Source organism: Vicugna pacos, chromosome 7 (genome assembly GCF_048564905.1).
Source record: "Vicugna pacos chromosome 7, VicPac4, whole genome shotgun sequence".
NCBI classification, from domain to species: Eukaryota; Metazoa; Chordata; class Mammalia; order Artiodactyla; family Camelidae; genus Vicugna; species Vicugna pacos.
In genome coordinates, this window is record NC_132993.1 from 46,598,329 (window position 1) to 46,625,150 (window position 26,822).

Consider the following 26,822-nt stretch of genomic DNA (forward strand, 5'->3'; position numbering starts at 1 on the left):
GAAATTCTGGCGGGAGCTAGTAAAACAACGCTCCCCCGACAGCTGTTCTCAGGTTCTGTGCTTACACAGTGCAGCCGTGCTAGATCCATCAGCCCATCTGTTTAGTTTGCTTAAGTCAAGGAAGAAGAAACCAGTGTTCTGGCTCAGCTGTGTGCAAAGTAATTATTTTACTGAATAAGATTTTCTGATAGTGTCTATCACATTGAGGGAATGATTTTTTAAAAATCCTTTGCTAGGACCATCATTTTACCCAAAAGTAATTTTGAAGTTTCTATAATGTGTTTGTTCTTTGTCTATTGCCATTTCAATCAGGTTCTTATCTGGAATTCTCTCTTTTACACATGGTTTAAGCCTATAAATTTGGGAGCTTTTAAAGAAACTAATTTTTCATTATTGGACTGTATTATAAAGATTAACCACTGTATCTTCAGTTCAATCAGAAAGAAATGCTATGCATTTACATCTAGGGCACTTTTACTCTAGTGGCATTAAACAAACAGACCACATACATGTGAAGTTATTAACTACTTAATAATTATTTAATCTTACCTGTGCTGTTTTGGATTATAATTTTCCTGTTAGAGAATCGGTCTTACATACATGTTAAGTCAGGTTTATCTTCCCCATACATATTTCATATTTTCAAACATTAAATAAAAGCTCTTGCACTTTCTAAGTTTATGGGTGGAAACTGATTTTATTATAGTTTTTAGAAAGCAGCCCTAAGAAGAATTATCACCTTAGTGGTGCTTTGTGAAAGGGTATTTTCATTTACTTCAAAGGACATCTTATTTTTTAAAAAATCTCTAAGCACAGTGTATCTTAATGCACACAAGTTGGAAGACAGGATGTACCTGGTAGAAAAGGAGGCAGCGAAATTAACCCCTTGCACAGTTCCCAGCTGTTGAGGGGCTGGAACAACTGAGACTGAGTTCTTTGTAAGACTCTTGGGTACTGATGAATTGATGCAGATACTCTAACAGGTAGATGCCTACATGGTACAATTCCAGGTTCCCAAATAACTCTTGAGTCTGGGTGCCTTGGAGTCTAAAATTCACCATTAGGCATAACTCTTCCCTATTAGAGAGTCCTCTTTTCACAATTCCCTGGGGAGATGGTTTAATTAGTCTCGAATTCGTTGATTTATCAGAATGATTTCTGCCCTGCTGAGACCACTGGAGAAAAAGGCAGGGTAAGATGAAGAGCTGAAGAGGGGACAGAGCCTGGAAAAAGTAGCAGACCATGCTAGGCCCTGGCTAGTTTCTGCCAGCCAGCCTCTTGGAAACTGCTATCTGCTCTGCTTGCTTACTTGACTCTGCCATTCTGTGTCCCCTGAACCAGATGGGTATTTTTGAGCGGGTCTCTGAAATCATAGAAAAAAATCCTTATAGGTTGGTTAACTTTCTGCTTCCTTCTTGAGCATGTGTGGATTCTGATTTCCACCTGGGCTCACTTGGGAACTTTGAGGAGTAGTCTTTGCAAAGGGAGCAAGTGCACTGCTGCTGCTGCTGCTACTTTTGGGGTCATATACGGATATAGTGAAACTTGAGGACACTCCACCCAGGAGGACGTGCCATCGTATATTAATGTGATTGCCAGTGGGCTCCCACTCCCCTTTCAATCCTGCTTCCTGGGGGATGGGCTCATTCTAGTACTTACCTTTGGGGGAGGGGCTGGGGAGTGACTTTCTTCTGATCCTTTGATACTTGATCAGTTCTTTAGTCAGTTGCCTATGCATCGAATAAATCCAAATGTTTTTAAATTTTTAAAAAATTAAAACATTTTGAAATATTATTCTTCAATAACCTTTCAGGATTATAACTGCAATTTACAGCACTAAAACTTTTGAACCCTGCTTATTCCATGATAGTGTAGTTTATTGCACTTAAAAAGATTGTAACCTAAGGTTTTCTTTAGGATTTAGATCCTCTCAGGTTTTCTTCCTTCCTTTCTTCCCTTCTTTGTTTCCTTTCTTCCTTTCATTCACTAAACATTCATAGTGCCCTGACATTTGACAGTCATTGTCCTTAAGGAACTTTTAGTTGGGGTGGAGGTAGATTTAGGGAAGAGTCTTAGCTGGTTTGTTAGGTCTGAGTCGCATAGAGGGCTATTGGAGCAAAGAAAAGGTGACCTAACACCAACAATTCTTCCTTCCTCCGGAGAACACAACACTTACTCTCAACTTTTCTTTTTCACTTAAAACCCTATTTCTCAAAGAGTACCTTGACCTAAACTGGTTACTTATTCTTTCCCCTTTACTGTCATAATAAAAAAATGTTAATGAATCACTTAGTGGTTTGCTGTCCTCTCCAGCTGTTTTCTATTCATCTCCTTGGCCACTTCCTCAAACACTTTGAGGTCTTTGTCACCTGGAATTCCTATGACTGACTACTGTTGCCTTTGGGAAGCATTAGTGAGCACATGTTGATCCTTCTAACGTTCCTTCTCTTGGAGACCTCCTCAGTTCCAGTGATCTTCACTTCTTTTCCATTTCAGCTTTTCATACCATTGGCCTCACTTTAGATTTTGCCATCCAGAAGGGCTGCTTCACCTGTGAGGTCTTGAAGGACAGCGCTCCCCACCAATAATGGCTGCTGATCTCCCAACCCTGTCACTCCCTTTTTCATTATTTCTGTTCTTAGATCTCCTGGGGCCCTTCAAGTGGACCAGTCCTCTTTTGATATCACTTTCTTTTCTGGGCATCAAGGACTTTATTGTATATCCATCTGGGGTGTGTGTGTGTGCTTGTGTGTGTAGGAATGTATGCTACATGTCCTACTGTTTCAGGTTATGTATTATTACTGATTGAGAATTTATATGTAATATGTTATATGCAGTAAAATGCACAAGTCTTCGATGTCTAGCCTGGTGAACTTTTACATATGTATCACCTATGTAACCACCACTCAAATCAAAATATAGAAGGTTTCCATTACCCCACAGAATTCTGTCTGGCTCCTTTCCAGTTAAAAACCACTCTCCATATGTAGCCACTGTCATGACTTGTAATCAGCAGAAATCAGTTTTATCTATTCTTGAGCTTCCTATAAGTGGAAAAGTCTCTGCTTCATAGAAATAAAGATTTAAATGGTTACTGGTTACCACATGGTAGTAATTGCAGTTTTAAATGTGTTCCATTAGCTTCAGACACACACATACACACACATATGGCTATTACAATAAAGAGAAAAAATCTTTTTCCTTGTATGTTACCAAGTTTTTGTCCTTTCCTTAGTCATCTGTCTCTGGAGACTACCACTCTTGGTATCTTGTGTCTTTTAGCTCAGAGTCTTGATTATCAGGTCTCATCTCCAGATCCAACTCTAGAAAAGGAAAATGGTCCTTCTGTGTCTTTCTGTGAGTCTACTCTTACACATAGAGAAATGCAACTGAGCCCAAGCAAAGACACCTTTGGTTGGAAACAAAAGAAGCTTTTGGGGAGCCAAGCTTCTTTGTAAACAGGACCCCGAAGCTGTAGGTCAAGCATGTTAATACCTTAATTTGAGCAGAGAAGGGAACACAGTTTGCTGTAATTTTGGTAGTGCATATTCCTTTAAGCCTTCCAATATAATAATGAAAAAGGTATTACTATTTCAATTTGTCCAGGACTTACACTGTATGAAAGAGCAGATACAGTGTCAGGATCCAAAGGAGTCAACCATATTAACTGTTTGTCTCAATCTCTTTGTAGTCTCCAGATGATTTTTTATGTGTTCCCAGAAATCCATCCTGGGGCCTCTTTTTTCCTCCCTCCACATACTCTTCCTGGGGAATTTCATCATCATCTGCTGTGGCTCCAGCCATCATCTCTGTGGGTGTGACTCCCACATATGTTCATCTCAACCCAAGCTTGGATTGAGACCTTGATCTTAGTTCACCCTTCCTGGATATTTCCACATGCATGTTTCAAAGACATCTGCAAGCCAATAAGTCCCTAATTGGATTCAGACCCTCTTCTCCAAATCTGCTCACTCCTGTACTCTATGTATTGATGAGGTGAGCCTCCCTACACCCTCACCTAGGACTTCTGCCTCATCAAATTCTCCTGCACCTTCCCTCCCCTTCCACTTGCATTGCCACTGCCCTAGTTTAAGGCCTGCCAACTTCTGCCAGATCTTGTCTGAAAAGCTTCCTGTTCTGTTCCCCTTCACCTATTCTGCTTCTACTGCCAGAGGGAATCTTTCTGACACAACATCTAATCATATCACTTTGATTCAAAATGCTGCAATGACTTCCCATTTCAAATTCTCAATTTGTCATGCAAGCCTTTGGTGGTCTGGCCCCTGGCTACTTGTCCAGACTTATCACATTGCTACTCCCCCTTTACACTTTGAGCTTCAGTAATGCTGAACTATTAGACATTCCTTGAATCTACTCTATGCTGTGCCTTTGGACTGCTGTTCACTTTTCCTGAAAGGCCCTCTTCCTCTTGGTCACCTGGGAAGAGTAGGGCATCCTCGATGCTACCCAGTTTGTGATGTCTCCCCTAATTCTCTATCCCTTAAGCATAGGGTCCTCAGTTCTACAGGCACAAGGAAATGAATTCTGCAAACAATTTGAGTGACTTTAAAAGCAGCTCCATGGAGGCAGCCATCTTCCTGTATTGTAATTGTCTTCATTCTCTATCTCCTACTCATCTCCAAGTTCCTAGAGTGTAGAATCTCACATTCAGCTTTGCACAGAGATAATTCTCACTATCATTTGCTAGATGAATGAACAAATGAGTGAATGAATGAAGAGCAGAGCGTTGTGCTGGGTACTTTGCAAATACATTGGACACCACTTCTACCCTCTTTAGACTTATCTGTGGAAAAAATGATGAAGACTGGAAAGGTAAAAGATGAAGCAATATATGGCTATTCGTTGGAAAATACTTATCTTGGGGTTTTGAACAATAGGTTAAGGGGCATTTTAAGTGTGTGATGGGAGAGATACTCTAGGAAATTACCTTCTTTTTCTGATTAATTAGTGGTGTCTTGGCAGTTGGGGAAGCTGTGACGTTAGGACCTGGGGCTGGGGTGATAGTGAGGGAGACTGTTTAGCGGGTGGGTAAGTGTTTTCCAGGCACTGGGTGTGTTTTTGGAAGAGGCTCCTGTTCATGAGTAGAATGTTGCCAGGAAGACACTCAGATCAGATTTGCCTAAGCAGTGGCAGGGTGGGCGGCACAGGAGTGAGATAAGCAAAGGGATGGTGAGATAATTCATGGGGCATTGACTAAGAGGCAGAGTCCAGATTGCTTGGATCTAGTTCCTTTCAAGTGTGCTCGGATTGTCCACCCTTGGGGCTCCCATCTGATTCATCTGCCCATCATAAGGATTAATCTATCATAATTGTCAACTGAGTACTGTCCTTTCCCTAGGGCCACTGAGGACAGATACTAAGTCAGGAAAAGCTTTTCTCTGCCCACCCACATATATAAACATACACACACTCACTTTTTCACAAACTCATAGTATTTCGACTGAGAAAAAAATGTGAGATCATAATATTTGAGATAATTTTGGAGAGGTTATTCGATGTCATCTCTAAGATTTTCATTCCCTTCTGTAGTGAAGGCAAGTTAATGTGTAGGTGAGCACACATGTTCATGCATGTGTGTGTTCAGCTTGTATAAAGCACAAAATTTGTAAACTTTCTGATGGCACTATTAGCTTCCTATAATAGAAGAATTAGAGGGTAGGGGGTAGTAGCTCAGTGGTAGAGTGTGTGCTTAACATGTATGAGGTCCTGGGTTCAATCCCCAGTACCTCCACTTAAAAAAAAAAAAAGTAGTTGAACATCAGAGAAGTTAAGTGACTTGCCTTGAGTAACTTTGGACAAGTTACTTAAAATTTCTGAGCCTGAGTTTTCTCACCTTTACAACAGAGATGATAATACCATACTGGATATTGTAGTTATTGATCCAAATTCTATTCTGCTCCTTCTCTGTTGTATAACAACTACCTTTTAAAAAAGAGAATCAGAGTAGTTCTCAACCTTGGGTAGTTATTCCCTGGAGGTATATGTTGGGGGACATTCTTGATTGTCCCAGTGACTGGAGGAGACACTGTCAACACTTGATTGGATAGATCCACTCCTGACCATAGACTGCATCCTGATGGGTCTAAGTCAATCAGGGTAAGTCTCCCCCTTTGCCGCATTGTGGAGTGGTTGTGCTTGTTAACCTTGGGCGATTGCCTTCCAAGAAGGAAAACTGTGAAGGAGCCATAGAAGCAGTTATAAAGAAACATTACCAAGTGGTATCAGTAGTAGCAGAATTTCCCCCCTAATCATACCCTGCTTTGTGTTGTTTCCTACTGTTTCTGATGGGTCCATCTTATCCACTCCCACTGTACTGGGAACTCTCTGAGGGCAGAGACCACATCTTCCAATGCTCTTTTTCTCCACAGCATCAAACTCAATGCTTTGTACATAGTCTCAGTAAATTGTTGCTGAATTCAACTGAACAGATATGGGGAGCAAGATCTAGCCTAGAACTGTGAGTTTAGGAGAAAGTGTCTAGTTCTTCCAGGCACCTCTGGACTGAGATCAGCCAGGGTGCAGTTGGACTGGATTAGTGCTTTTTTAGAATCTCAGGGTTAGAAGGGCCCTTAAAGATTATGGGACACCCCACCTTTCCACTTGTACAGCAGTTCTGGGTACCATCTTTTTAAAGGGTCATGGTAGTTTTCAACAGTAAACTTCTGCATTTCCCTTGGAGGTATTTGGAAATGTGGTTGGGGGTGTTGGGGAATTTTAGGTTGTCACATGAGTTAGGGGCGCCTAAGGTGCATAGCGGGTAGTGGCCATGGATTCTAAATTATCTCAAATCACAGGAAAGTAGAAAAACTGTCCTGTTTCAAATGCCAGTGGTTGTCCCTTTGACAAATACTTTAAAATTGGAGCTCTTTCAAAGAAAAGTAACCAACCAATGATGACCAATGAATAATTTTTATGAGACATATTTCAATTCAATATAAAGAAGGCCTTTCTCTTTTTCTTCTTGTATTCTGATTTTTACCCCATAAATATTGACAGTTAACAATTTTTATATAATATATATGCATATATACATTTGCATGTTTTTAAATTTTTAAACAAAAGAGACATATTGTCCATTTTTCTGCAGCTTGCGTTTTCACTTTATAATATTCCTTGGATATATTTTCATATTATCAGGTATAGTAATAATAATAATGATGATTAATAATAATATTTATTAACATTTATTTAATGCTTACTCTAAACCAAGCACTGCCTAATTGTTTATATAAATCACTTAATACAACAACCCTTTGAGATAGGTACTATTATTAACCCCTGTGGCAGACTGACCCCAAAGTGCTCCCCCACCACCATGATCTTTGCCTCTTGGTGTCCATACCATTGTATAATCCTCTTCTCTTGAGCGTGAGTTAAGATCTATGATTTGCTTCTAATCAATAGAACATAGCAAAGGCAATGGATGCAGCGCTCATGATTGCATTATGTAAGGCTCTATGTTGCTTTGGAGACTCTTTGGGGACTTGATGAAGTAACCATTTATACTGCATTGAACTGAAGCTGCCTTCTAGAAGCTAAGGACAACCTCTAGGATCTGAGGGTGGACTCCAGCTGGCAACCAGTAAGAAGCAGGGATGCTCAGTTCTACAGACATAAGGAAATGAATTCTGCAAACAATTTGAGTGAGCTTGAAATCAAATCCTTCCCCAGTTAAGCTTCCTGATGAGAACACAGCCTAGTTGACACCTTGATTGCAATTGTATGGGCCTGAGTAGAAGGCCCAGCTAAGTTGCACCTGGACTCCTGACCCATGAATACTGTGTGATAATAAGTATGTATTGTATTAAGCCTCTATATTTGTGATAATTTTTTATAGAGCATAGGAAACTAATCCAACCCCATTCTATAGATTAAGAAACAGAGGCACAGAGGAGCTAAGTAACTTGCCTGAGGTCATGCAGTGGCAAAGCTGGTAATATGAACCCTGGCTTCAGAGTTCATGTTCCTAATCACTCTGCTTGTCTGCCTCTACACAGACCTACCTCATTCTTTAAAACAGCTGGAAGGTCTCACATTACATGGATTAAACTGTAATCTATGTATCCATATTCCTACCAATAGTTAGATTGTTTCCTGATTGTTCGTTTATTTATGTATTTGAATGAAAAATATGCTGTAATAGGCATCTACATTTCTTTGCCCATTTTTATGAATATATCTTTTAAATAGCTCTCAGCAATAGAATTGCTAGACTAAAGGTTAGTTACATTTAAAATTTGGGTAGAATGACCCGTTTTCCTCCAAAGAAATCATATCAATAGTGGGGAGCATTTTGTCAGAACTGCCCAAAAATGAAATGGGAAGATTTCTGGGCAAAGATGGCAAGCTGAACACACATTTCCATTCTTTCTTCCTCCCCTAACCACTAAAACTAAAAGATTTTTTTTTTTAAGGTAAAAGCATGGAGGAATTAGAGAGGAGGCCAAGCAAAAGTGTTTTAAAGGCAGAAAGCATATAGACAAGTGGTAACTAACTTAGCAGAACTGAGAAAGGTGAATCCTAGGCTGGTAGTAGGGAAATTTGAGAATTCCCTGATTTAATACTTCAGAATCCTCCAAAGACCTTAGAATTGGCAGAACCAGGTATCTATGGAACTTGAGCAAAGGGAAAAGCCTAAAATTAGCTGACTGACGTTGAGAAATAGAGTCCTGGACCTTTCCAACAATTCAGTGATGCTAGATCCATCCCCACTCCAACCTTAGTAAGGTTTTTTTTTTTTTTTTCCCTTTAAAGTTGATAAAGCAATCTTTGGACTGAGGACTCAAGCATAGTTGAGGGTAGTGGTAGAGATAGTGTTCAAAAGTGCCCCTAAGCCCTTAGAATTTTGTAGTCGGGACTCTAACTTCCCAACAGAAGAACAGAAAAGTATACTCTGGCATATCTGATCAGCCCAAGAAGAAATATCTGATGTTTCTAATGTTGGAGTTTCCCCAACAAACAGCCCAGCTAGATTACATTAAAGTGAAACCAAAACTGGACAAACCCCATTCAAAGGCCACTGCTTCCAGTTAGGTTTAAATTCCTATTTAATTTGAGCTGACAACCAAGGAATACCAGACCTCTGAGAACAGCCTTAAATGAAAGATAGAGACCAAAAAGTCAAACAAACAACTGGAAAAAACTAACTCAGAGGGGAGAAAAAAGATTATTCAAGAAGAAAACTTTAAGAAAAAAAAAAAAACCCCTAAAACTATTATGAATATTTTTAGAGATATAAAAAAAATTAACCATAAAATAAAAATAGGATGCTAGAAAAAAGCAAATAGAACACAAAAAGCTCTTAGAAATTGATAAAATGACATCAAAAAAGAATATTTCACTAGAAGGGTTGGAAGAAAATGTTGAGGAAACATCTCAGAAATCAGAAAACAGAGAAATGAGCTAGAAAGCAAGGGAGAAACGTAAAGATAAGATAATTAGAGGATCAGTCCAGAAAGTGCATTTTTCTGAATAAGAATGTCCAAAAGAGGGAACAGAACAAACTAAGGGGAGGAAATCATCAACAAAGTAATTCAAACACATTTCCCAGAACTGAAAGATGTGTTTCCTGACTGAAAATGTCTGTTGAGGGCCCAGCACAATACAAGAAAACAGACCCACTTCCAAGGCACAGCACTGTGGAATTTCTCAATGTCAATCACTCAAGACAAGGAGATGATCTTAAAAGCTTCAAGGGAGACAAAACAGGTCACATACAAGTAACAGCTATCAGAATGACTCTACACTTCTCCGTAGCAACACTAGAATACAATTTAGAATCAAGTGTGACGTAGTAGAATAAAGGTATATTTAGTCTTAAAACAGTCAGAAATTTTACCTCCCACACAATCTTTCTCAAGAAGCCACTGCAGAATGAGCACAAATAAAACAGTGGAGAAAACTAGATAAGGGAGGGACGGGAGGTATAGGAAATAGGAGAAAGGTGCGGGGACTCTCCAGGTGATGGTAAAGGAAGTTCCCAGATAGCACATGTGTAACTATGCATGTGTATGAATGTCTTGAGAGGAAATTCAGACATTTGATGGAAAATTGAGGGTTTTCTCAAATACAGATAAGTACATAAAAATTAATCAAAGGCAAAAAGAGAGACTTTTTATTAGTTTATTTATTAATTTTTAAATATATAGTGTTATTTTTTAAATTTTTCAGGGGGTAATTAGGTTTATTTACTGTTTTTTTAGTGGAGGTACTGGATATTGAACCCAGGACCTCCTGCATGCTAGGCATGAACTCTGCCACTGAGCTATACCCTCCTCCCCTAAAAAGTAAGACTTTTTATTCATTCCAGAGGAAATACAGAAATGTGTAAGAAAAGAAAAATAATCATGGTTTATATCATGCCTCAGCTCTGAATAGCGTTTAGTTACAATAATGTAAACACTAAATGCTGATCTAATCACAATCACTACATAAAGTGTGCTGGAATAACAAAGAGAAGAAAAAGGTATGTGTGTGTGTTATGGGTGAGGAATGAAAGAGAACAGAATCATCTAAACTGTGGGAAGTTATGGAGAATGTCTCCTACTGAGCAATCAAGATGTAATAATATAAAGAGGTTATTTAGAGATACAGAGGTAAAATTTTCTAAAAGAATTACCTTTAAAAAATTGAAAGTGGATATCTCCAGTGAGGAGCTTCTATTTTCCTTAATGAGTCTTATAGAACTCCTTAAATTGTGTGCATGTGTAACTTTGATTTAAAAAAAATTTTTTTTTAATGTGCTGACTTTGTTTGGGTGTTCTTGATCTCTGAAATGCTTGAGAATACCTTTTAGGAGGGTGATGTAAAGGTGATCCAAGTATCCTGAGGCTGATTTGATGAAATTCCTTTAGATGTTCTTCCAAACCTGGAGTTTGATGAGCTAATGATTTTCAGCAATAGGACCATCTAGTTTTCAAAGCGGTTGATTTCCCATTGAACTGTGGAAAAGTTCTTCCCTAAGCTGAACAGTGACTTCAAATAATCTCTACTGTTGGACTAGTTTCACTACTTGAGGCACAAACAACAAGTCCAATACTTCTTCTTTATCAGGCCCCTTGAAACATGATTATTAGACTGTCATCCTTGACAAACTGTCTGTCTTTCCCACACCCACTTGCATGGTTTTTGGTCTTCTCACATCCTGTTCAACTTCCTGTGATTACATTCCACCTCTAAAGAGTGTGTGTGTGTGTGTGTGTGTGTGCTCAGAAGAATATTCCAATTGTGGCCTGACCACAAAACACCTCTTTCTTGGCTGTAAAGCTTAGTAGTAAAGAGCAGAGACCCCCCGAAAGCCCACAAGTCTGGGTTTAGAGCCAGCTTTGACATCTCCTAGCTGTATGACTTCGAGTGAGTTATATAACTTCCTTTGTCCCTCAGTTTCCTGTTCTATAAAATGGAGACAATATCAGCATCTTCCTCATGGGGTTGTGAAAATTAAACAATGTGATCTATGCCCAGCACATAACACAAAGACTGACATAAAGTAGGTGTTCTATGAATGTTAGCTGTTAACTTTTCTCCTAGATTTGTTCTCTTAATGTAGCCCAAGACACCCATTAATAGAACAATCAATCAAACGACAAATATTTATGGAGTTCCGACTCTGGGCTAGATGCTGGGAACGAAGAGAGTAAGACCAGCCCCTCATCTGAAGGATCAACAGTCCCTTATCTTGTTGATTCATTGAGTTAATTAGGAACTAAGGTCCTTTCCATTTGTTTTATTTTTTCCTTTTTCAAAAAAGTATATGTTAAAAAGGTCAATTGTTTTATATACATACACATACACTTAGAAAGTTAAATAGTGTTGAAAACTCTATGACAAAACACAATGGTTCCCTGCATCATTCCTCACATTTCTTCAGCGTCTCTTTCCAAAGGCAACAATTATTTTGGCCATTTTTTCTGGAGTATACATCTTGGCGCTTCCAAATAATTTGCCTAGATTATACTGTTAAATTGTGACTTTTAGACATTTCCTATCACCTATTATGGCAGATAAGCATCCATCTCTCTTACACCATATTCCCTTCTGTTCCTGTACTCCCTGCTCTCAAGATAATACACTTTACCTAAATCAACTTCAGTGCTTGTGTAACTTGTTTTATGCAAACACAATTCACAGTGAGCATTGTGGACTATGGTTGTTTCTTTTCTTCTTATTTTTCCTGAGATTAACTGTTGCCTTTCCTCCCATTTGTGTGATTTCCTTTGTACTGACCTTCTAATAGACACAAGGTCAAGTAATGTTAGGTAGTCTGCCAGTGTCTTTTTTTCTCTTGAGTCTCCCACCTCTCCAGCCTTATCCTATCTGGGTTGATTGCTCTCCACACTGTTACAGAGTTGTCATCTGGGGGTTTCCCTTTGCTATTCACCTTGGAATTCCCTATATTTATCTCTTTAGTTGGATTCCTCAGCTCTTCCTCTTTCTTGGTTTACTCTTTTGTTTTGATGGAGAGCATCCTCTAGTAGTCAAGGCAAAAAAGTATCTTCCCTTTGTCCCCAGTGTTTTGAAATTTCACTGTAATGTTCCTGGGTATAAACCTATGTTCATCTGTTATCCTGGGCTTTCAGTGGTCCTTTCAGGAAATCTGGAAGCACATGTTTTTCCCTTCTGAGAAATTTGTTTTAATTATTTTATTTTATTTTTAACATTTTTTATTGATTTATAATCGTTTTACAATGTGTCAAATTCCAGTGTAGAGCACGATTTTTCAGTTATACATGAACATACATATATTCATTGTCACATTTTTTTCTCTGTGAGCTACCATAAAATCTTGTGTATATTTCCCTGTGCTATACAGTATAATCTTGTTTGAAGGGATAGATGGGATTTAAATTATTTTATTGATGATTCCCTCCCCTTGGTTTTCTGTTCCATCTTTCTAAACCACTTGTTAATTAGATATAGGAATTCCTGGTTTGGTTCTCTAATTTCTCATTTTTTCTTTTCTGTTTTTCCCTGTGTCTTACTCTCCTTTTCAGGAAAATACTTAATTTTCTGATCCTTCTTTTGAGTCTTTTTTATTATTCCCATCATGTTCATTAATTTCTACTGCCTTTTTTCTTTGATAAACTGAATGTTCCTTCTTATAGTCTCCTATTCTTGTTTTAAGGGTATAACATTGTCTCTTATTTCCCTGAGAGTATTAATGATACTTTTAAATTTGTTTTAGTTCCTGTGTATTTTGTTTCCTCCAAGTTGTTTTATCTGTTTTGTTCTCTAGCTTTCTTGTTTTAAGCCTTCCTTAGATATCTGGTAACCCTTGGATGTCTGCTCAGCATTAGAGTGGATGACTAAAAAGCTAATTGGAAACTCTGAATTGATAGATGTGGCTTGTTGACTTTGAGATTCACTGCAATGTGATCTGGAAGCACTGTTTATTTTAGAAAACCTCTGATTCAGTTTTTTCTGGACTTTTTTCTTGGGCTGGTCACATTCTCCAGAAAGAAACTTCTTATCTCCTGTCGAGGTTACAAGTATGCTTCTGGTGCTCTGGTACCCAACTAGGAAAACAGGGCTGCGGAAGGAGGACTAGAAGTCTCAGAATTTTAGGAAAGTGCCCTAGTTTGTGTACTGTTCCCAAACCTATGACTGGGCCAGTCGACCTCCAATCCAGAAAGTGTTTCTTCAAAGAGTAAACCTGCTGTCTTCCATGGGCGAGGGGGAGAGCAGGGTGTAGACCCAGCGGTGTAGAGCAGGGAGAGGACAGAAGGCTCTCATGGCTTCTCAGATGGCCTTAGGTTTGATTGCATCACCTTAACCCCCAGTCTCTGAGGTCTCTGGGACTGCCAGTTCCTGAGTCTTTTGAGGACTCTGCACTGTAAATTTCATTGGTTCTAGAATATGGGTCCATATACCAGTGTTTGCCATGGTTGGTTTAGACCTCAGCATTCTATGATGTCCTTAAATCACTTCAGTCCTGACTACATAAGAGCTGCACTGCATGCTGAGGTTGTTTCTTTATTCCTCCCTCCTTCCCTTTATCCCTCTCCTCCAGCTTTTCTTTATCCTCTTTCTGGATGTTGGCCCTTTTGGATGGATCCTCTATTTCTTTAAAGAAAATCTTTTTTTTTCCCCCTCTCTCTCCCCCTCTTTTCAATCTCTTTCTCTTTTTCCTATTCTTTTTGGGAGATTTCCTCAGCTTTTTTATTTAACCCTTCCATGGAGATTTTCATCTCTGCTATTAAATTTATAATTCCCAAGACCTCTCTTGAAAAAAAAAAAGTGTCTTGTTGCATGAATATGGTATTTTATCTCAGAGGAAATTAATATTAGCTTACACTATTTTTTTCTACTCCTTATATTTTTGTTTCTCCTGAATTTCTGTTTGTTTTGGTCTGTTTTTTCCCGAAGGGTGTGGCTATTCTCAAATGTCTTGGTTACTTATTTTTAAGGGAAAGGCACTGAAATGCTGACTGGAAGTTTTATGTAGATGGGGCTTATCGGTGGGCTTTTCTGAAGAGAGATCTGGTAGGGCTCACAATTTTTCCATTGGAAGACCTTTAAATATCAGTTATCAGTATACGTAGGGAGTGGAAACAGGTTTCTCTTGGTATTTCAGTTTCCCCAGAGGGGAGTTGTCCAATCTCTTGCCTGGAGGACGTAAACCTACCTTGCAAGTGTTCTGATAGCTGAGCCCTGAAAATGCTGGCAAAAGCGGTAATGTCGAGGAGTATGTGCATGTGTGCCTGCATGGGTGCCTCATCATCCAGTGTAACCTTTTCACTTAATCCCCCCGTTTCTGTTGGCGTTTAATTCTGCCTGCACCTGTGGCTGAAGTCCTGTAGGCAGACTCCCTTGGCTGCTTAGGGTTCTTTTCTTTTCCTTAACAACTTTTTTTATAATGCCATTTTAATGGGCTTAGGCGGGGTGGGAAGGAACACAAATATTTAGTCCTTTAAGTGGAACTTGAAGTTCCACCTTTATATTAATTCTTTCCTTCTCTGGCTAAGTCATGTCTTCTCCCTGAACTTGTTTAATTGTTTACGTGGAAACTTACTCCTTTAAGTCTTGTTTAATCTGAAAGGACATGTTTAATATAAGAGTGAGAGTACTTGGGTGTTGAGCTAGGCTCCCTCAGGATTCTGGAATATGGGTCCATATACCAACTTCTGCAGGACAGCTATGGGCAAGAGAAAGGAGACTGATGTGAGGAGTAAGCGTGAATGCTATGTGTGTGTAGGCACTGTGGATGTGGCGGGATGCAAACTGATGTGTATGTCGAACTCACAGAGCACACGCTCATCTTCAGCGTGTGGCCCCTGGCACTGCTTTGCACCTCTGTGAAGCTGTGTTAAGACCCTTGTTTTATGCTTTACTCTGCAATTCCTCATACAGTTTACCAGTTGCTCCCTTGCTGTGGAGTAGGGTTTCTTAAGAAGGCTTGGGTGGTGCAGCTTTTCCTTCTTAAAATCCTGCATGCGACCAGTGCTCTAACATAACCTAATTAAGATAGAGTGGACAATAGTAAATCTGACAATTCAACTGGGCAAAAGCCATTGCTTTTGGAATGGGAATAGAATTTTATTAAAAAAAAAAAAGCTTTAAAATGGACAAACAAAAACTGAAAGAACAAATGGCTTCCAAGCTCTTTTTGGACATTTTGGAACTTAATGCATGACTACATTGAAATGCCTTTCTTATCTAGTCACCAAGCAAGAGATACCCAAAAAATGGTCCTTTGTTAACCTACCTTACATCATAGTTTTGAAAGTAATAAAACTACTTTTAAAAATTGCCCTGTTAATCACATTAAAGCATAAAGGAGGTTTTCACTAATTCAGCCCGGCCGTCATCTTGTTAGTTCAAAATGACCCATGTTATCAAGCAGATTCTAAGTTTGTCTTCTGAAATACACGTGGACACTTTAATGGAGCATGAGGAATTTGTTTCCTGTTATCATCTAGAGCCCAGGAAGCTGGTTTGACGTCAGGGCCAGGTTGGGTTATTGTGCGGCGGGGCGGGACCAGCGCTCTGGTCAAAGTTGACATCAAGTCCTTAGCTCTCTGCCCCATCTCCTTCTTGTGTCCACCAGTCTCCATCTACAGGGCGGGAGGAAATGGAACACTGACTTGTGGCCTTGAGTATATTTAAAAGCATCTGCTGAGAGAATAGTTTTCAACTGGGAGTAGAATGCTTGTGACCCAGAAGCTGTGTAGGTGGAATGTGGAGTTTTTATAACAGTTCCTAAGAAGCCAGCACATTTTCACCCTCATGATTATATGCAAGCATGCTATGCATTATTATTAACCTTGTAAGTGTTCAACGGATTTTTAAAAACTTGTGTCAGTGGCGTTTACAGAATTCATTTTCAGTGTTTTACTTATCTGTGTTGTGATTTAGACTTAAGGTAAAATCCTCAATTGTTGTATTGCAAAATTTAACTACTGTGACATCATCATTTGCTAATATGTTTTCTAGACATAGGAATAAAATTTACTCCCTATAATAGTATAGCAATTATTAATGTCCTTAAAACATTTACCTTTTAAGTAAAAGGTAAGAATAACATCAGAATGCCTGTTAATATATAATTTCCTTTGCAGAAGAAGTGAATCTTTAATTTTGATCATGGTGAGACAGTTTCTTTATGGAAGCATTGCTAGAATGTAAGATGCAAAAAAATCGAGCTCCACTTCTAGGCAACTGAGCAAAATGGGATTCAGGGCTGACTCACACAGTGCGAAGCCCAGCATTCAGAGCTTCCCTGGTTGTGGATGTCTTTGGTGGGGCTGGAGAGGAGAAAGTAAAGCAGCAAGGCTCCTACAGCATGGGAAATGCTGTTCTTACTTAGTGTTCTTTTTTGTTACCATTTATTATGGAAAATTTCAAGCATACACAAAAGTAGAGAGACTCACATATTGAAGCATCATTGCAAAAATTTATTTGTAATCTAATGCCTTCAGCCTCATTTAGGAAAATACAAAGTGGCAAGTATAGGAAGCCCTTACAAACATAGCGGAACCTAAAAACCATAGCAAGGACGTGTTTCCTGGGTTACTCAGGTTACTCCTTCCCCAACGAACACCAGCATAATACAAATGCCATTTTAAAACGATGAAAACAGTTTCTGAACTTTTGACAGTGACATCTTCCTTAGGACTCACATTGATTTGATAAAGCTCAGGGCAGGCTCATGGGAACAGATTTGGGCATCTGACCTCCTGGTCCACTGTCCTAAGTCAGGTATGCATGGAGTCAATAGTAACAGACCCAGCAGGATCGGCAAGTGCTAAAAAGGCACTGTCAGAAGTCCACAGTGACCTGGAGAAAGCTATCAGATGAGAGACATTCTTGATTCATGGGCTTTGAAAAGGCCAGTGACCTGCAGTACCCTGGCACAGGTGCAGGTGTGGTTGAAAACTTGCTCTTGCGCCTCTGAAATTCCCACTCACCTTTAAGACTCTGAATTCCAGCTACTGCAGGTGAGTGCTCCAGGGAGCAAAGGCAGCACATTCCTTTTTCAGAGGAATGTCACTGTTTAATTTACCTCTTGGAAAGCCCTAAAACCCCCCAGGGCCTTCCAAAAATAGATGGGATTAGTCAGTAGTGACATTTACAGGGTTTTTTTCCCCCCTCCCTCCCTCCTTCTCAAGAATGACAAAAGTTTTTCTTCTGTCTACTTAGTAAACTTATCTCCCTTGAGGATTTTCACCTTGTGAAAGAAAAACATGGTTAAATTCTAGACTAGATTTACTGGATCTTATTGCAAAAGAAAAATATGTAAATTGCTATCGCCAATTTGGGGAGGTGTTTCAATTATGCTAATAATGAAAAGGGCTGAAATGGAAGGTATAAACTGGGGGAAATTTTGTGCATTAGCGAAGAGTTGAAAGGAGTGAATCCTATGAAGTAGTAAAAGTCTGAACTCTCTCAGCCCTCCATTTGGATAACGACTGCTTTCCACACCATAGTAACCGAGGGAATGGTTATATAAATACTGCAAAATTCTTTTCTAACCACAGTGGTAAGTGTCCAGGACTCACACCTGCTTTGTAGACTGATGAAATGTAACCACATGTGTCTAGCAGCTAAATGAAAAGAAACCCAGTGAGAGGTAGAGTGCCAGTTACCAAGAAGTAGGCCAGGCTGCCCATTCATTGGTTTGTTAGTCCCTCCTTTGCTCACTCACTCATTCATCCACTCATCTTCCTTCTTTCCAACTGCAGGACTTTTGGTCTCCTGAATGTTCCTAGTACAGTTATCTCCCACTCTTCCTTCAAATCCCAGCCAAACTTCACTTCCTCAGGGGCACCTCCCTATCCCCTCTACCCCCACCTCCACCTAACAGGTGGGTCCGGTTCTCTGTCATCTATCATAGACACTCAGTAAATATTTGTTGAGTGAGTGAACAAGCTAATCCTCCTGACCATGCATACTTTCCTTTGTCTCTCCACTAAGCAAGAATTTACTGAACAAAAGCTGCGTGAGAACCCCAGCCAGGTGAGCCAGGCTGGGAGGAGAGCAACCTTTGGTGCCTGAGAACTCAACCAAGTCAGGACCCACCTTCTGTAAAACTGGAGGGAGCTGAGAGTGAGGTGGATTTCAGCCTGGGTCTAGGCGTGAAAGTTTTTGGAATGAACCAGAAGGGATAGAGGGATAAGAAACAGTGAAAACTAAGTATACCCTTATGCTCTTAGAATCTGAAATATCATTTTCCTGGTAAGGAAGCTGTGGCCTGGAGAGATTAACTGATTTGCTTTAAAGTGACAGAACTGGTGAACTTGGGTCTCTGAGATTTTTTTTTAACTGATTAAAAGATGTTGTGGATTGAACTGTAGGAACCTGCAGCATGTTTTGGTGCCTTGGTTTGGAAGGGAATTCATTATTTATAGAGAAGTGAAAGGATCCAGAGTGTGGACCCAGAGGAAACGTTTAGAAGAGAAAGGGAAACTCTCAGAGTCTCAGGGCTTTTCTACCCTGGGAGGCTGGTGGCCAAGGGGTTACTGGCAACCCTTCCAGGAGAGCATTCTTGGAGGAGGTTATTTCTTCATCAGTTGATTTAACCATGCAGAGTTTTACCAGAAAGTAAACTCTCCTCATGGCAGTGTAGAAACCTCTGGGTGGTTCCTTCTGGACACCCATTCTATTTCACTCAACTGTTCTATTTAATAGGCCATCAGTTGTGCATTTTCTAAATAATTGCTCCTCATTTGCAGGGTTTTGGTGGGTACAAAGCCCTTTCACATACACTAGATTGCTTAGCCCCGTGACACTCCCATGAAGAAACTAAGCCCAGAGAACTTGCAGTCTGCCCAAGAGTCACATGGCAGATTAGTGGAGGAACAATGTCTAGAACCCAGGTGCCTGACTCAGGTCCTGCACTGTGTACCACAGGTGGCTCACATGAAAGGAAATGTTTCTCCAGCTGGCCAGAGCCACATAGCAAAGTGTGACAGGGGTTTTGAAAGCACTCAGATTTCACTTTAAATATTCAGTCTATGTGCCATCCTTCTCAGAGGCAGGTTTTACTTCCCTGAAACTCTTCTTCTTACCATGCACCGTAGCAGAAGGTGACAGAGGTGAGCAGCAATCTATCAGGATAATGATTGTTAGCAATCGATTATACAGTATTTCCTATCTGCCAGACACCAAGTGCTTCATTTTACATTAGTTCATTTCATCTCACAATAGTCTGTGAGATAGGTATTATAATTATACCCAGTTTACAGATGTGGCCACTGAGGCACAGAGAGGTTAAAAACATCTAATTAAGGCCTTGCAGTGGGTTTAGTGTCTGACATTTGTCTTCTTAATCACCATTTTTTTAACCTACTAACTTTTTACCTGTAAGATTATTAATCCATTTGAGTACAAAGGAAAGGCCTCAATATTGCATTCTAGAAAATATTCAAAAACTCTGGGTTTCAAAAAAATTACTTTTCTTTCTAAAGTAATTTTCTAGAAAATTACACTCCTTGATTAGGCAATCCATAAGCACAGTATAACACTTACAACTACTAAGGAACGTATAAAAATGTCAGTCTCCCTCCACCCTATACCCCAGCTACTCTGTTCCCCTCTCTGGAGGCATCTGCTGTGAATAGTTTCTGGTGTTGAAAATGGTTTTGGAGATTTACTTTCTCATGTGTGATTAAAGTAGAGGGAAACAATGTAGTAGGGGCCCCAGTCCTAGCCTCAGCTGTGTGCCCTGGCAGGCCTGAGCTGCCTCTGGGCCATCTGGCACACTTGCAGGGCAGCCAGCCAGCAGTCAGAGGGCGGGCGAAGTGAGGAACTCTCAGGGAGAGGTGAGTGCCCACGGGAGCAGGAGCCGGCCCCACATCAAGCCTGTCTGCTTAGTCAACGGGGGCAAGGGGTTTCTGAGGAGGTGGAGGTGATGTTCTGAGCTCTTGTGGCAGATCCCCCCATGGAGTCATTTCTGAGCCTTAGGTTTGGAGAGAACCCAGTGGGCTGAGGTAAAGCTTGCAAGGGCTGTTTCTCTGAGTACTCTGGAAGACGTTGAGCCCTGAGTGGGGACCCCCTCCATCACAGCAAGCCTCCATAAGGGGGAGAGCCTTCTTCCTCAGCGGACCCTAGCTGACTGGAGAGTGCTGGTGCCTCTGAGTTCCCTGGGAGTGGTGATGGAGGGCCATCAAGGCAGTGGCCTGGAGGCTGCACTGTGAGTGTTAGAGGTGGGCTTCACCGGCCGGCCTCTCCTGGGGGCTCCAGAACAAGAGAGGAACGAAAGGGCAGGCCCAACTCTGCAAAATGGTAACTGCACATAATAAACTCACATGGGATAAAAGTGTTTTCTGAGTCTCCCGATTCTTTGGTTATGCCATTCTCCTTGCCTGAATTGCCCCTTTTCTTTCCCATTTCCTGTCTAGTTCCTGCCTATTCCTTAAGACATGGTCAGGCAACTTCTTCCCTGTACCCCTACCTCACCCCCAGCCCCTGGCCATGTATATCTGTCATTACCTGACTTGTATTATAATTACATGCTAATGGGTCAGTCTGAGACCATGAACTTCTGCTTAGGGGTGGTTTTGATCAGTTTTGTAGTTCCAGTGCCTGGATTTCAATAAATATATTGAGGAAGTGTAGAGTTCCTGCAGGATGCTCTGAACTACACCAGGGGTACCATTCCTTTGTGCAAAAGATCCCTCAGTGACAGTTTGGGCCAGCTAATGATCAACTTTTGGTAGCGTGGCAGACAAGAGAATTTGCCTTTAGGGTGAGAATGGGGCTAAAATGTCTGCTAAGCTGTAGGTGATTTTGATTTAAGAGTGAGCATATTTGGAACAGACCGCACTGGAAAATGAGCCACATTAATACGTCACCATAACCATTTAATTGTCTGAGGTAGCCATCAAAGTACTGACTGTATTACTCAAGTTTGGGTCATTGAAAAAAAAAAAAAACCAATTGAGAAATCTCATCCTGTTTCTGTGAGAGAAATGTTCTGTGAGCATCTGTTGAGATAGCCTGAAGAAAGACTCTATATTATTATGTGCTCCTACTTCGTGGGTTTTTTCTTTTCTTTTCTTTTCTTTTTTCCGATGTCTGTCTCTATTCCAGATGGGGTGCTTTAAATAATTTGATTTGGAGGCAAGATGGAAATATAGAATACGGGCCAATATGGAGGGGATAAGTAAATGCCTAATTGTTTCTAAGTGACAGAGGGGAAACAGACTGTAAGTGGTACACTTCTGACATGTAGCTTTTTCTGTCTCTTTAGAAGATTGTTAGGGACATAGGGGGAAAAAGTCTGAATTCTCTGAGTAGGTTCTGCTTTGTATAGTTTCAAGGAAATGAACTAAATCTGTGCTTAAAAATTGCAAGTCTACATGTAATGGTGCACGTTGAAGGTTTTACACTACGTGAAAATGGTAATTTCCCCCTTCGGAAGGCAAGGAGACAGGAATGGGAGGGGTGGGTGGGGGAATCAATGTGTAGGTCAAAAATTTGAATTTTAAGTGCAATCTTCTTAGTCATCACTTTCATTTCTGTCTTCTAGGGAAATCTGACACAGCTAGAAAGCAATGGAAAACACTAAGGGTTGCATCAGATATTGAAGAGGAACTGATCACACCATGGAGATAAAAATGATCTCTTTTTAAGGGAGATTAAAAATAAAAGCTGGTCACTTAAAGGTAGCAGTCTTTTTGGGAGAAGCTAATAAGGGTTCCAGAGGCCAATTTGTCCCTTGTAACCAATGTTGATCGCATTTAGAATGAGGGATGTGTGTGTTTTGGTGCTATACCTCTTCCTCTCAGCATAGATTTGCAAGGCAGGCTCAAATAAATTTTCAGCCCCTTTCAAGGTGTTTCCTTGTGGAGAAAGTTTTATATTCACTCTGTGGAATAATGTCTACAATAAGATTTAATACAGTTACTAGTTTGCCTTCATTCTGTAGGGCAAGTGGTTTTCTTTTATTCATTCTTAACTCTGCATCTCATATTAGCCTGTGATGTTACTGGCACTGTTCGTAACCCAGGGGAGAGTTAGGAAGTAAAAAGTTGTGACCTCACAGAGCACTGGGGAGAAACAACACAGTAATGATACAATAACACTGGTGTAATACTTGAAAACTTAAAGGTCATGTCTCATTACTTCACCTCATTCGTTCTCTCCACAAACACACTGCATAGGCTTTGCTCTCTCCATTTTACAAATGAGAAGATGGAAGTTTGGAGAAGTTAAGGGACCTCCCCAGGATCACATTCCAGTAAATGACAGAGTCTGAACTTAAACACAGTATTCCGGCTCTAAGATTGTGTCAGAGCCCATTGAAAATTGGCAATTGTAGTCTAGTTCCTGTACGATTGCATGCTGATGAGGCTTCGTGAATGGTCAGAGTGGAAAGAGGCTCCTCGGTGATGGCATCTGGGGGGAGGATGCAGTGCATGTGGATTACTGTCAGGGTCAAGGAGAGCCTCCTGTGGGGAAGGAGGTGGAAAATGACACGAGTGGAGGGCAAGGGCAGGAATAAACTGAATGTGTGGGTCGGGAGAAGGAGACAGACCTTCCTAGGCAGAAGGACCGTGGTTGAGAATTATGACAGACGAGTCTAGGGGACGTTGGGAATGTAGGTATAAGGGGTAGGGGAAAAGCAATACCTGGAATTTTCTTTCTGTTGCCTTGGGGAACCCATGGCAGGACTGTGAGCTACCTTAAGAACATGTTCTGCACTGGTGCCTTAATGGGTAGAAAAGGGGGTTGCCAAATGAGTTATATATAGGAGTTGTGCAAGGGAAGTTCTTATGCAAAATGACTAAACACGCTCCATCGCCCTGGCTGGTTACTTATAAACGTTGCATACATGCCACGCTGATGGGAAGTTGATGGGAGTCTAAATGTTGTCCAAGAGTCTGCTCAGAGAAGAAAATGAGAATCAAGTTTCAGCAGGTGATGACAATCTGTCCCTCTGTCATATTGGAGACAATTTTAGCCGCATTCCCATTAAGAATTTCCTCTATCTAACACTGCCGCCTTGGAACGTGGTGGAGACTGGGTGACTGAGCCTTACTCAAGGGAGGGACTGAGAGCTTGGGGGCAGGAAGGGAAGAGACCTGAAACAGACCTAGATGATTTCTGCAGTTATGTAACTTTCCAGGCACATATCACTTACACCACTGAATTCAGAGGCCCAATATCACTGTGCATGTGGGTCACTCCAGTTACCTTGAAATATGGGACCCCCAGGGGCAAGGGATGGCAGATGGTCATGCCAGGGAGACTCCTCTGCACAGCATCACAGCACAAGAGAGAGCTCCGAACTTAAGAGAGACATCCCCTGGAGCCCACAGCAGTAGAAGCAGGAGATTCTACTGAATTTAGAATCAGGAGTCCCCTTATGGGGCCTGGAGAGGGGAGCTGGGTGACAGAAGTTCCCTCCCTCCTTCCTCTGCCACGTTCAGGTAGGTCCCAGAAACACACGATGGAAAGAGACATTCTAAGAGTTAGTGCTTGACTGGCTGCACCCAGAGTCTCATCCAGGGGGCTATTTGCCTGATCCTGGGACAGGGATTAGAGTTTGCCTATCCACTTTGTTAAGAGCATAGGCCTAGAACAAGGGAGGGTGCAAGTTTACTAAAGCTCTTGGAGCTTGAGTTTTCTCTGTAAAATAAGGATCATAGTAAAGACGGAAGTCAAACGTATCCAACCCCAGGAGTGGTGAGGAGCGAACGAGACAATGAATGTGTTGCAGCTTGGGTTCCTTGGGACACAGATTATGAGGTGGAGGTTTGCCTGCAGGAAGGTTATTTGGGAAGCTTGGGATCAGTACCTTTGGGAAAGCAAAGGTAGTATTGTTGAGTGAGGGAGAATGTGAACTGTGGTGCAGTTTAAGGAAGGCCCCCAAATCTTGCGGTAGGCATGCAGCAGCGACAGCCCTTCAGAGTTACCCTAAATTGATACAAAAGTGTGGGTGTTACATCCTCACACTGACTAGTCACTGGATGTGCTGTCCCTGGGAAGGGGGTGTGACCGTAGGCAAAGGAGCTCTTTGGCAGAGGGTAGTGCCTGAGGGGGACTCAGCAGCTGGCTGGCAGCTGCCTTCACTCTTAGCAGGTGAGAGAGTGAGAGCTTGAGCCCTGAAGAGGGTGGTAAATCTGGGGGACGCGCCACAGATGCACCACAGCCTGGTCTTGGCGCTGCTGCTTCTCTTGCTTCGTAAGTAAGTTCTGCAAACAGCTCTTCCCGGATTCGAGGAGTGTCTTTTCCTGGAGAACCTTGAAAGAGGAATGAACTACAGACTTCACCACAGCAGCCACTCTGGAGGCTGCACCTGATCCTCATCATCTTCCTTCTTTATTACCCATTCGGGCTTCTCCTTACCCTGATTGGGTCCAAGTGGCTTACTCAGTGCCAAGTGGGCTGTGGTTGCTGTACTTACCCATTTTCCACTAAGAGACACCCAAGACTGTGCAGTAATATTTTCAGTAAACCTTGGACAACAACAACAACAACAACAGAGACACCCAAGAGGATCACCTGGGTGCCCAACTAGGTCTTCCTGGCTCCCCAGTTGTAAAAGCAGCCCCATCACTTCTGGATTTTCAGGGTCAATTATGTCTGCCAGAATGTTGACTTCTTGCTCTGTCTGCTGTTCTCTTGGCAAGAGAAACCTGAGGTAACTGGGTGGCAGCCACACCTTATCCTTTAATGGGAAACTTACTGTGTCAACAACCATGCTGTGAGCCACTCAATCTCTGCAGCATTTTTATCCTTCCATCAGAAAGGAACACGTATTACTAAGGCCTCTGACACACTTGCCACTTCTTGCTTCTCAGATCCGAATAGCGTGTTGTCACCAGTAGAGTGGATTTATATGTTCTGCAGGATGTCTAGGGGGCCAGGTTTCTTTGGACTGTGTTTTGACAGAGGGTGGGGGAGTTAACACACCCTGGGGCAAAGCTGTAAGTGTACTGTTGTCTGTCTCAAGTGAAGGAGAACTTTTTCTGATCTTCCTTCTGATAGAGGTGGGAAAGAATGCATTTTTTCCATCCAAGACTGCAAACTATGTACCTGAGGCAGTGTTAATCTGCTCTAGCCAAGATATCACATCTGGCTTAGGTGCTGCAGTTGGGGCTAGTGCTTCACTGAGTTTGCACGAGTCACTCTCCATGACCCACTTGGCTTTTGTAGAGTCCAGCCTGGTGAATTAAATGGCAACGTGGCAGGGATCACCACTCCTGTGTCTTCTAGATTCGCCATTCCCCACAGGATTTGATACTACTTTCAATTTTTACTGTCTTGATTGGAGTGAGGAAGGGCAGTTTCAGAGGCTTCCACTTGGCTTTCCCACTGTGATGTGTTGGGGCCCTGCCAACAACCGAGTCTGTCCATTCTAGTTATATATTCAGGGACAGGGAAAATGACTATCAGATGGGTCAGAGGAACCAGCATTTCCACTGTGAGACAGGGTCCCATTTATTAACTGGCCCTCATAAATCCCCATGCTAAGGGAGGTTGGGCACAATGTTGCTTTGGATCCCTGGTTTTTAGTGCAAACCTATGTCCTATGCCTAACAGTCCTCAAAATGTTCAGGATTTCCCCTTTCCAAGTATACTATTACCTGGGTAAATGACCATTAGATGCCTGTAGGGAAGTAGTGAGGTAATCATTACTGTATGTACTCAGCATGGTGTTATAGAGTCCTCCCTCCTTGGGACCTTGTCTCTCTTTCAGTCAATTTTCCAGAAAGAAGCACTGACTCAGATCCAGAAATTGAGCTAGGAATCATGACTTTTCATTGGCTTACCCCTAGTCTCTTGATCACCCATCCTTGATTTTTTTTTTTTTTGGCATGTTGAATATTACCCTTATGTCTTGCCCTAGAAGTCCTGTGTTCTATTAACCATCTCCATGGATTATGGTCATGGTGACCTACTAGCTTCTGGTGGTTAAGTAAGGATACTAGCAGGCTTCTTTTCAGAATCCTCCCACCCCCATTGCTATCAAGGAATCCAGTTCTATAACAACATCTACTATTGTCAGACTGGCCCTACAGACGATGGCCACTATTAAACTTCCCAGTGATGCTGGTGCCCTTCTCACCACAGCATTCCTTGTCACTTTGATAAACAGAGTGCCTTCTGTGCCCTCTCATGAACAAGGTCGTCTGGTGTATTTCCTCGTTGTGTTTAGTGTATCTACTTTGGGATGCTTACTCCGTGGAGTCCTTTGATTCCTTTTTCCACTGTCTGCCATGGCAGTTCTGGCATTCCTACCTCACCGCTTTCTCCAAACTTCCAAGATCCATCCTAGATGTGTCTTAGCACTGTCTTCTGGGGTGTTAAACCCTAGTTCCTGCTGGCATGTGCTAGCTAGCTCCTGCAGTTTATTT

At 41.4% G+C, this 26,822-nt stretch overlaps 1 protein-coding gene across 1 annotated transcript in view; it reads left to right on the forward strand.

Moving 5' to 3' along the window:
* Positions 1–22,297, forward strand: part of TOMM7 (translocase of outer mitochondrial membrane 7) — a 111,526-nt gene extending 89,229 nt beyond the window's left edge. The window contains exon 3 of the mRNA XM_072964882.1: positions 21,989–22,297. Coding sequence (XP_072820983.1) covers positions 21,989–21,998 — 10 coding nt within the window. The 3' untranslated portion in view covers positions 21,999–22,297. The remainder of the gene's footprint in view (positions 1–21,988) is intronic.
* Positions 22,298–26,822: the final 4,525 nt, after the last annotated feature.